The sequence below is a fragment of the Molossus molossus genome, unplaced genomic scaffold (assembly GCF_014108415.1).
Source record: "Molossus molossus isolate mMolMol1 unplaced genomic scaffold, mMolMol1.p scaffold_m16_p_17, whole genome shotgun sequence".
Lineage (NCBI taxonomy): Eukaryota > Metazoa > Chordata > Mammalia > Chiroptera > Molossidae > Molossus > Molossus molossus.
Genome location: NW_023425352.1, coordinates 53,836,089 through 53,848,190, shown reverse-complemented (window position 1 = coordinate 53,848,190; position 12,102 = coordinate 53,836,089). Strand labels below are relative to the sequence as shown.

Here is a 12,102-nt window from a genome sequence, read left to right as displayed (position 1 = left end):
CCGAGGTATCACTGTATGTCATTCTTCATTTCTTCTTGGTGGTTTTTAATTTCCAATTGGTTGATTTTCAACATTTCTATGTCTTTACTCATGGTGTTGATGTCCTTAGTCATGCTGTTGACCTTCCTCAAGATCATGGCTCTGAATTCTAGCTCTGTTAACTTGCTTAACAGCTCCACATTTACGTCATCTTTGGTAGAGGTCTCTTGTTCTTTCATTTGGCTTTTGTTTCTTTGTTTCACCATTTTGGCTATCACAGTGGGCTTTGGAGCCTGTGAAGTTTTCCCTGTGGGTGTTGGTGTTCTGCTGTTTGTGGCTCCCTCTCCTGGGTTTGAAGGAGTGAAGGAGGACCCACGTTAAACACCACTGTCAAGTCTTACTTTCCTGGTTAGAGCTGCTAGCCCTGGTATGATACAGTTATCCTCTAGCTTTTTGCCTGGAGGCTATCAGTAGTGGTTACTTGAAGAACCTTGGGTTCTCAGTTGAAGGAAAAACTCCCTCAGGTGCCCAGCATAAGGGGATTTCTCGAGGGTGGGGCAGATGCTGGTTGTTAATGAGCTTCAATTTGCATTTCAATTGCCCACCTGGGCTGGGTTGAATCTCTGAGGGAGGAGCCGCCGCCTCTTCCCAGAGCCCTGGAAAGGAGTAATATGGCCACTGTCCTGCATGGCTGCTACTCAGCAAAAGCTCTGAATGCCCTCCAAATCCCGAGTGTCCCCACACAGTTCCAGTCCAGTCCGCCCTCCCTCTGCTGGAGCCCAAGGTGAGTGGCTGTGGCTATTTTAGCGTCTTTCCTGGCTCTGGGCTATGGAGCTGCTTGGAACTTTACCCTCGAGGGCACTGCTCACAGCTAAGGCTGCTGCTGACCTTGGGCTCCCAGCCCCCACTTGTGCCTCTGCAATCCTACCAAGATCGAGTCAGTGTCCCTGGTTATATGATCCTTGCAAGCTGCTTTTCTGTTGCTTTTTCCTGACGATTTGTCTCTTTATTTTACTTGTAATTCCAGTTTGGTCCTGGGAGACAGTCTGTGTAGCTTCCATTCACTCTGCCGCCATTTTGGGCATTTTTCTGTCATTTCATATATTATCTGCCATTTGCATATTCTCTTTTTTAACTTTTTTTTTTTTTATCCTTACTCGAGGACATTTTCCCATTTTTTGTTCAGGTAGAGTGGAAGGGAGAGTGAGGAACAGAGAGAGAGAGAGAGAAACATCAATGTGAAAGGGACATATCGAGTGGCTGCCACTCGCACCACCAACCAGGGCCGGGGACAAACTGCAACTGAGGTACATGCCCTTAGCAGGAACCGAACCCATGTCTCTCGGGACCGCAGGCCAATGCTCTAACCGCTGAGCCAAACTGGCCAGGGCTCTTTTTAAAAAATATGTTTTTATTGATTTTTTTTAGAGAGAGAAGAAGGGAGAGAGAGATACAAACATCAATGTGAGAGAAACACTGATCAGCTGCCTCCTGTATGTTCTATACTGGGTACTGAGCCTGCAACCTGGGCATGTGCCCTGATCAGGAATTGAACCAGAATCTCTCAGTCCATGGGACAGCACTCTATCCACTGAGCTACACTGGCTGGGCTGCATAGTCTCTTTACGGAGTGCCTATTCAAACCTCTTACCATGTTTTTCTTTTCTTAAATCCTCACCTGAGGATATTTTTCCATTTATCTCCAGATAGAGAGGGAGGGAGCGAGGGGGGTGTGTGTGGGGGGGGGGGAGAGAAAGAAGCATTGATGTGAGAGAGATACATCGATTGGTTGGCTCAAGCATGACCCCAACCAGGGATGGGGTCTGAACCACAACCGAGGTATGGGCACTTGACTAGAATTGAAACCACAACTCTTTGGTCTGCAGGCCAATGCTCCAACCACTGAGCCAAACTGGCCAAGGCTCTTACCATTTTTTTATGGGACTGTCTTTCTTATTGATTGTAGGATGCATTTATATATTCTGGATATAGATCCTTTGTTTAATATATGTACTACTATTATCTCCTCCCAGCCTGCTCACCCTTTTTATGATGCTCTTTAATAAACAGAAGTTCTTAATTTTAATATAGTCTAATTTATCATTCTTATCTTTATGGTTCGCATTTTTCATTCTATGTAAGAAGACACTTCCTATTCCACTGTAATTGAGATTTTCTTCTATATTATCTTCCAGGAGCTTTATTGTGCTAACTTTCATATTTAGATCTACAATCCATCTGGAATGAATTTTGTTTACAGTGTTAAGGACAGAATTGAATCATTTTTAATATAAATATTCAATTATCCTTGCACCATTTATTAAAAAAAAACACCAAAACTCCTTTCTTTGCAGTGTCATCTTTTTAAAACCAAAAGTTTATTTATGCTGATTTCTACACCTCTCTTCTACTCCTTTGTACTATTTGTCTATCCTTGTACCACTATGTTAATTAGTGTGGTGTTATAACTCGAGCTATATAGTCTTCCATATTTGATAAAGCAAATCTGATTACCTAGTTTTCCTTTAAGAGTTTCTTGGCTTTTCTTAGTCTTTGCATTTCCACATGAATTTTAGAAGCAGTTTATTCAAATCTCTTCTCCTACCCCCAAATCTGTTGGAATTTTGACTGGAACTACACTGAATTAAATAGATCAGTTTGGATAGAACCAACATTTCTGTTATACTTTTCTAGTCCATGAACTTGCTATATCATTACTTTAACTGTCTCCTTTAATTTTTGCCTAGAGGTCTGGTACAACTTTTGCACAATTTATTTCTACGTATTTTTAAAATTCATTTTAAGTTGCATTTTTTTTATAAAGTTTCATTTTATAACTGTTGCTGGCATATAGGTAAGTAATTGACTTATGTATATTGATCTTGCATCCAGTAACCTTATGAAACTGACTTAGGGATTCTAACCAATTATCTTTACATGTTTTTGTATTTTTTTTTTAAATCTATGAATAACATCAGTTTTCTTTCTTTCCAATCTTTACATCTTTTATATCTTTTTTTTTTTTTACTTCTCTACTCAGGGATGATTTATGTTTGCTTCTATTTAGAACTTCTGAGCACTAGTACTCTAGGATTATCAGAATTCTAGGACTACTTCAATCTAATTATGGGATTGAGATGATTGAAGATGGGCTGTAGTCTCTGAGAGAACCTATAACAGGTTTATTTTTATTCTACAAATAAAAGCCGCTGGAGGATCCAAATCAAAGCAACAGTGTTTCACCTACATTAGTGATCTCTGTACACCAATTTCTTCGGCTTTGGTCCTTCTAGATTATCAAGTATGGCTCAGCCTCTTGGCCTCTCAGCTTTACTATCCTTAATTAGTGTAAGTCTCCAGAGAAATAAGCACACTTAATATCAGATTCACTTTCCTAAGACTCCACTTCTTCAGGTCCTTGCCTGGTAATTTTTCTATCTTGTTGACTCTCCAGTGTCCACAGGATGTGTTTTATGTTTTGTCTAATTATTCTAATTTTTCCTAATGGGAGTATTGGTCTGATTATCTAGTATGCCATACTAGAAGCAGAAGTAAATATTTAATTACTGATGATGACAGATAATAAATGAATAGTAGCTAAAGATACTGAAAGCCTTTGGAAAATCGATAGAATTGAAGTCTGAATCAGTGAATACTGACTGAAGAGAGAATTGTTGGATTAAAAACTAGAGGGGAAAGTCCTCTACTTTCATCTAAATTGCTACTTACCCATCTTTGCTTAGAATGTAAACGTAAACACAAATTGACACAGCCCACACAGAGGTGTACCTGGAGTGCCTACCTCAGGTGACTGGGAAGGCAGTGCCACTGGGCCCTACAGGACAACCCTACACAAGGCCACTCTACCAAATCTGGGAGATGTAGCAGCTCTACCTGATACACAGACACAAACACAGGGAAGCAGCCAAAATGTGGAGACAAAGAAACATGTTCCAAATGAAAGAACAGAAGGAATCTCCAGAAAAAGAACTAAATGAAATGAAGGCAAGCAAACTATCAGATACAGAGCTCAAAACAGTAGTTATAAGTATGCTCAAGGAACTTAGTGAGAACTTCAACAGCATGAAAAAGGACATAGGAACCATTAAAAACAACCAGTTAGAAATGAAGACTACACTAACTAAAATGAAAAATAATTTACAGGGACTCAACAGTAGAGTAGAGGATGTCAAGAACAAAATCAGTGATTTGGAATATGAGGAAGCAAAAACCACCCAATCAGAGCAGCAAAAAGAAAGAAGAGTCCCGCCCTGGCTGGTTTGGCTCAGCGGTTAGAGTGTCGGCCTGTGGTCTGGAGAGGCCCGGGTTCAGTTCCTGCAAAGGGCATGTACCTCAGTTGCAGTTTGTCCCTGGCCATGGTTGGGTCGTGTGGGTGGCAACCACTCGATGTGTCCCTTTCACGTCGATGTTTCTCTCTCTCTCTCTTCCTCTCTCTCCCTCCCGCTCTATCTGAATAAAAAATGGAAAAATGTCCTCGAGTGAGGATTAAAAAAAAAAATTAAAAAAGAAAAAGAAAGAAGAGTCCTAAAATATGAAGATAGTGCAAGGAGTTTCCGGGACAAATTCAAGCATACCAATATTCGCATCATGGATGTGCCAGAGGGAGAGTAAGGAATTGAAAACCTATTTGAAAAAATAATGACAGAAAACTTCCCTTACTTGGTGAAAGAAACAGACATACAAGTCCAGAAAGTGCAGAGAATCCCAAACAAGATGAACCCAAAGAGGACTACACGGAGACACATCATAATTAAAATAGCAAAGGTTAAAGACAAAGAGAGAATCTTAAAAGCAGCAAGAGAAAAACAGTTAGTAATCCGCAAGGGAGCTCCCATAAAACTCAAGCTGATTTCTCAAAAGAAACTTTGCAGGCCAGAAGGGAGTGGCAAGAAATATTCAAAGTGATAAAAAGCAAGGGCCTACAACCAAGATTACACTACCCAGCAAAGTTGTTCCTTAGGACTGAAGGTCAGATAAAGAGCTTCCCAAACTAGAAAAAGCAAAAGGAGTCTATCACCACCCAACCAGTATTATATGAAATGTTAAAGGGTCTTCTTTAAGAAGAAGAAGAAAGCCCAGCAGGTGTGGCTCAATGGATTGACCGTCGACCATGGACTGAGAGGTCCCAGCTCAATTTCCAGTCAGGGCACATGCCTGGGTTGTGAGCTTGATCCCCAGTGGGGGACATGCAGGAGGCAGCGGACCCATGTAGCTCTCTCACATGAATGTTTTTTTAAATCTCTCTCTCCTTTCTTCTCTCTCTCTAAAAAAAAAAAAAAAAAACCCAATGAAAACGTTTAAAAAAAAAGATAAGGACTTTCCGTCAAGATGGCGGCATAGGTAAACGCGTTATCACGTCCTCCCACAACCACATCAAAGTTACAACTAAATTACAGAACAACCATCATTCAAAACCGCCTGAAATCAAGCTGAATGGAAGTCCTACAACTACGGAATTAAAGCAGCAGCCACATCTAGACTGGTAGGAGGGGCGGAGGCGTGAGGGCCAGTGGCGAGATGAGCTGGTCCCACACCCATGTGTGGCGGATAAAAATCAGGAGGATACCTTGGCTGGGAAGGTCCTTCCTGAGGACTGAGGGGTCCCCGTCCCACACCAGGTGCCCCGCTCAGGGTTCCAGTGCCAGGAAGAGAAGTCCTCATAACTTCTGGCTGGAAAAACCAGCAGGAACAGAGACGCAGGGAAGCTGAAGCAGCTGGAGCGCCAGGCAGCTCCTTAAAGGGCCCGCGCACGGACTTATCGAACTCTCTCCCTCTAAGCTTGGAGGGGAGGCAGCTCCAAGGGCAACAGAGACACGTAGGGAAGATCTGAGCTGTTTAGGGCTGGAGAGGGGGCTTTCTCTGGGACAAAGGTGCTGTCAGAGGCCTTTGTTCCTTTGGTGAGCCCTTCCCTGGGGGAGCACACAGTCGCCATATCTGGGACTCCAGCAACCTGGCTCACACTGGTAGCCCTGCCCTGGTGGCTCCCTGAGGCCCTGCCCCGCCCCACCCAACTTTCAGGCCCACCAAAGCTGTTGCCACTTGCTTAACCATAGGATTGGCCTGTCTTGGATCCTGCTTCAGGTTTTCCTAAATTCTTTCAAACAAGCAGCCCCATACCGCTCATTAAGTAATACACAGAAACAAACACAGGGAGGCAGCCAAAATGAGGAGACAAAGAAACAGGTCCCAAATGAAAGAACAGAACAAAACCCCAAGAAAAGAACTAAGCAAAATGGAGATAAGCAACCTAACAGATGCTGAGTTCAAAATACTGCTTATAAGGATACTCAATGAACTCAGTGAGAACCTCAGTGAACTTAGTGAGGGCCTCAAGAGCATAAAAAAGAACCAGTCAGAAGTGATGGATGCACAGTCAGAAATGAAGGAGGCATTAACTGAAATAAAGAATAATTTACACAGATTCAATAGTAGAGTAGGTAAAGCCAAGAAGCAAACCATCGATTTGGAATATAAGGAAGCAAAAAACACCCAATCAGAACAGCAAAAAGAAAAAAGAATCCAAAAAATTGAGGATAGTGTAAGGAGCCTCTGGGACAACTTCAAGCGTGCCAACATTCGCCTTTTGGGGGTGCCAGAAGGAGAAGAGCAAGAAGAAGAAATCGAAAACCTGTTTGAAACAATAATGGCAGAAAACTTCCCTAACTTGGTGAAGGAAACAGACATACAAGTCCAGGAAGCACAGAGAGTCCCAAACAATAAAGATTAAAAAAAAAAGTAAATAAATAAAAATAAAATAAAATAAAAATATGAATAAAATTGAAATAAATACATATCAACAATTGAATCTAAAAATCAAAATAAATGAACAGGTAGAACAGAAACAGATTAATAGATACAGAGAACATTTTGACGGTTGCCAGATGGGAGGGGGTTGAGGGGATGGGTGACAAAGGTGAAGGGATTTAGAAGTACAAATTAGTAGTTACAGAGTAGTCATGGGGGTGTAAAGTACAGCTTAGGGAATATAGTCAATTATATTCTAATAAATATGAATGGCATCAGATGGGTATGAGATTTTTCAGTAGGATCACTTAGTTTTATGTTTAATCACTGGGCTGCACACCTGAAACTAATATAATATGTCAACTACAATTGAAAAATAAAAAATGATTTAAAAAATAAATAAATACAACTAAAAGTTAAATCTATTCAAATATATTCTATACTTCCTCTTTTGGGCTACAAGCATTTACTAAGCAACTATGTGCTAGACTCTTCTAGAAATATGGTGATTTGATAATAAGTGAGAAGAGATGCAGACAGCTTGGTTATAAAGGGAAGAAATTCAAAGAGGGTAAGGTTGGTTGATAACACAGGGAACACAAACATTAACTGGAGTAAGATACAAAGTGGGGTTGGAGGGTGGGGCTCAAAACAAGTAGAGGAGATAGCTTTGAAGAAAATGCTACCTCTTATTTGAGCTTGAAGAAAATAGTGTGACAGTAGCTACAAATATTGTTTAACAGATTTAGGAATTAGAAAGTTTATATCTGTTATCTCAATTTTCTAGAAGTAGGAGGCAAGGTTAAGGGTGGCATGAGGAGCTTGATGTGAAGTCTTAGAATAACGAATGTGGGGGTTTGGGGAAAGGAAATCTAAGCAGTGGCCTGTTCCACACTATTACATGATTCTTCTCTAGCAATGTTCAGTAGCCTGGATGTACAACAAATGACTAGATTTATCCAAGATTAGGAATTTATAGAGTACATATGGTGGAAAGACAGTGGGATAAGGATTGTAAGACACTAAGATGAGAATGGCAATATGGTCTAAGTTTGACAGAAAAGAAATCTGCAACCCATAAGGAAGGTGACAGTAAAATTTAAGAGAGAGAGAGCTATCAGGAGCCTAAAAATCTGGGTGAAGTCAAAGGAGAAAGTTAGCGAATAAAAGAACTAGAAAGAAATTAAACTGTGGTCAGAAGTTAGCATACTACTTTATATTATAAGTAGGACAGTTCTAAGAAAGAAGGTTCTGACTAGTCATTGAAGTAGTTTACTGGAGTAGAATATAAATGACAGTTGTTGGAATTGAGATGATGAAGGGTATTAAAGGCTATATCAGTGTTTCTTTACTTTTTTTCCATTATTGTCCCCTAAGTAGCCTTTTTAGATATTTTTTCCTGATTACCCTGATCCCCAAAGAAGTTTTAATACCACAAATACACTGTTTATCTGTTTGTGTATTATAAACATCTAAGATGTTTTACTCCTCAAAAACCAATATTCTCCCCCTTGAAGGCAATATCCCCTTTGATGAAAATGCATGGGCACCCTGGCTGGGTAGCTGAGTTGGTTATACCATTGTCTCAATACACTAATGTTGCAGATTTGATCCCTGGTCAGGGCATATGTAAGAATCAACCAATGAATGCATAAATAAGTGAATGGGTAGTCCACATATATGCATGTTGAAGTAGCTCAGAATGGCAATTCTTATTGTCAGGCTTTTTTTTTTTTTTCCATAACAGAAATTTAGACTCAGGTTTCACTGAAATATTAGTAAAATTCAATATTCCACTTGATTTTATTATTTCAAGGAGCTTATAATCGTATAAAGATTCTTTGGAACCGAATATACTATTAGAATATATTTAGGTTGCTAACAAATGCAGCATCTCCTTGTAACAAGAGTTTAGAAGAGTTTATTTTTATTTTATTTTTTATTCTTTTTATTGATTTTTAGAAAGAGAAAGGGAGAGAGAGCGATAGAATCATCGATGAGAGAAAACACTGACTGGCCGCCTCCTGCATGTCCCCCACTGGAGATTGGGCCCACAACCTGGGCATGTGCCCTGACCAGGAATCGGACCAGCAACCTTTTGGTGCATGGGTCGATGTTCAACCTCTGAGCCATACTGGCTGGGCTAGACGAGTTTAAATGATTTTGAACAAGCATTTTGCTTCATGGGTGTTAATTATGGATATGGATATATGGAAATGGATATAGAAAAGAATATTTAACATGAGAATCTTTCTACTTATATTTTATTTGGTCAAGTTTTCTTATTCACAAGTGACTAGATTATTTATTACTGCTATTTTGCAATTTGTCACTTGGGGGCAGCAAAAATGCTTTGAGAATTAGAAGTGCAGCATTTAACTAGGACAAATACAAAATAGCATAGGATAAGTGAAATGAGAAACACATCTTCTGAATTCTAGGAATTCAGAAGAAGAATTTGAAGTTGGCTTTAGGTAACTGGTCAAAGGTTCATGAAGGATAGGCATTTAAGTAAATCTTGAAATATGGGAGGTGGAGATCAACATGGAAAACTTTCCCAGTCAATAGAATGTGTGAAGTAAGGAATGAGGTGGTGAACAACTCAGGGCATTTGCCAGGGAATAAGGAATATCATTTGATTTATTTAAAACACACAGTACATACACAGGGGGGTTGAGAGACATTTGGAAAAGAGAGAGCAACAGCAAAGACAACAGCAGGCTAATGTGTTTGGACTTCAATCAATATACATAAAAAGAACCCATTAAAGGAATGTGTATCTAAGAGAGAGGGGGAGGGAAGAGGGAAAAGGAAAGATGAGTGAGGAGAAAGGAAAAGAGACTCACACAGACAGACAAATGCAAGCCCTGTCCAGAGGTGTGATTAGATTCAATTATCTGGTTGTTTAGGTCTGTTCACAGAGGACTAGTATGAGCCAGACGTGGAACTAGGTGCTGGAGATTCTGAACGAACAATGGCAGACATGAGCAATCTACTATCTCTCTCCTCTACTAGACAAGTCTGGGAGGACAGAAAGGTTAAATAACATTCTTGGGCTTTCACTTTCCCACACATACATAGGTCTATGACTGCTCGTCTAACAACAGAAGCAAAATGCCTATGTTCAATAGCAGCCATATAAAAACAAAAGAGAAACAATTCTCAGCTTTCTTATGTTCCTAAAAAAATTAAAAAGCTTCTCACACGTTTCAGCTATTTCAAATTTTTTTTTTTTTATTAAGGGAGGTTGGATCTGTGGTGGTATTACATATATAATAAGTGAAAAATAATCCTTCATACTCCCTAAATGACACTGAATTTCCAAGCTACTAAAAAAAATAGCATTGGCAACAAAAATTAATTCTAGCTACTGATATTTATGTATTTACTTATTTAAGGAGGGATAATTAGCTATTTATTAAGGATACAGTGTTATTAATACTTAATGGACTATTTCATTGGTTTCATAAAAAAATAAAGTATTGCAGGTTGAATTTGAAGTAAGTCCAGTTGTTTAATGAGAGAAAATATGAAATGAATTTATGTTATTTCAAAGAAAAAGATTTCACCAACTCAGTGTCTTTAATAGCTACTGATATTTAATAAATGAGCCTTGGTTGATAAAGAATAGGCCAAGAGTATAAAATGATTAGATATCTAATTTTTGTCTCTCTTCTATGAAGTAAAAACAACAACAAAAAACACCCCCATGTATTTGTTTAACATACTTAGAAGTAGCCCAGAATTTAGTTTAACTATTAGGTATCACCAATTCTCCATTCCAAGAATTCAGTAAAAAAAAAAAAAAAAGCTTGGGACTACTCCATCTGACTGTTAAATAAATTACATAGTACATAAAAAACCAAGCCAATTTGGCAGCACAAGTTATCCTATAGCTGACCATTCTTCTCATTTGCCCTCTTATTCTAATATACTGTAATATATTTTTCTGAATTTAATGATTTATATGGCTCTCTTTATAGTTTGTGAGCTTTGTGAGGGCAGAACCCATATCTTATGTCTATCTCTTTCTTTAGCACCTAAAATAGTGCCTGATACATAACTGGCAGCATGTGCACCTACATGTGTGTGAGTATAAAGGATAAATGAATAGTTAGAGAGAACTGGCCTTAGAAAAAATATGAGAGAAAAGAGAGCTACTTTGACAATCAAAACTTAATTACTATCTCATAAAAAGTTACTTGAGGAATTCTTACCTGGCGTGTTATTACAAAATATGCATACATTGCCATGGCACTTCCATAAGTGATGAAATAGGTGACTGGCTCCATAATGTCCCAGGAATATTCCCACCAGGTAAGCCGGGCCAAAATGCCAAACTGTGTGGCCATGTAGGCAAGTCCACCCCATAGCACCAAAGTGGTCCTCTTCTCAGCTTTTCTGCTAATCTCAATTCGTACCTATGGAGCACACATGATTGATTGATCGTAAAGCACATTGATATAGAATCAATTTAAAACTCGTATTTAAACTGTTCTATGTTCACTAAAGAAACAGGGCTCATAGTCAAGATATAAGTTAGTCTCAATTCTATTAAATATAGCTTGTCTTTCTAAATAGTACCTATAGTTCTCACTGAATAAAATATTTAAAAAGAGTGATAGTATTGCCCAGCCAGTGTGGCTCAGTGGATTGAGCACAGTCCTATGGACAGAGAGGTCCCAGTTTGATTCCCAGTCAGGGTACATGCTTGGGTTGCAGTCTCGATCTCCAGTAGGGGGTGTGCAGGAGGCAGTCGATCGATGTTTCTCTCTCACATAAATATTTCTATCTCTGAAAAATCAATAAAAATATATTCTTAAAAAAGAGTAATATTTTTTAGGGTATTGTGTTTTGTTTCATCCTAGAAGTGGCTGGAAATATGGTGAAATTATGGGAGTGAATAAGTTAGTTTCAACAGCTCTTCATCCAACCACTAAATTACTTCCTTAGAGAAGAGAAAAATGAAAGTATGCAAATGGTCTCTCACCATCAAATATAAAATTTAATGTACTATCAGTTTTTACTTCAAGGGTCTACTCGGGGCAGACCAGCACAGTGAGTCAGAGCAGGGACTCTGGATTCAGACGGAAAGAGTTAAGCCCTCATTGCAAATCACCATCAACTTCATTATTGAGTTGTTCTGAGGATTAACAGAATATAGGTAAAATACTTAGTACAATTCCTGGCAGACAGTAAATATTCAATATAGGATGATAATTATATTATAGCTAGTACATTAAAAACTGCTTTACATTTTGAAAACACAAAATTTAAATCTCACCCTCCTTCACAACAGTTTCTCAAATTTAGTTTACCACAGCTTTCTAATGGTCTTCGATTTAAAGAACAACCTTG

General features: G+C 39.0%; 1 protein-coding gene across 4 annotated transcripts in view; it reads right to left on the bottom strand.

The window, feature by feature from the left end:
• MCU (mitochondrial calcium uniporter) overlaps window positions 1–12,102 on the bottom strand; it is a 275,222-nt gene that overhangs the window by 11,295 nt on the left and 251,825 nt on the right. For all 4 annotated transcript variants that reach the window (XR_004959979.1, XM_036265017.1, XM_036265018.1 and 1 more), the window contains one exon: window positions 10,962–11,165. Coding sequence is in view for 3 of the 4 variants with exons in the window: in XM_036265017.1 (XP_036120910.1) it covers window positions 10,962–11,165 (204 nt within the window). In the remaining variant the exon portion in view is untranslated. The remainder of the gene's footprint in view (window positions 1–10,961; window positions 11,166–12,102) is intronic.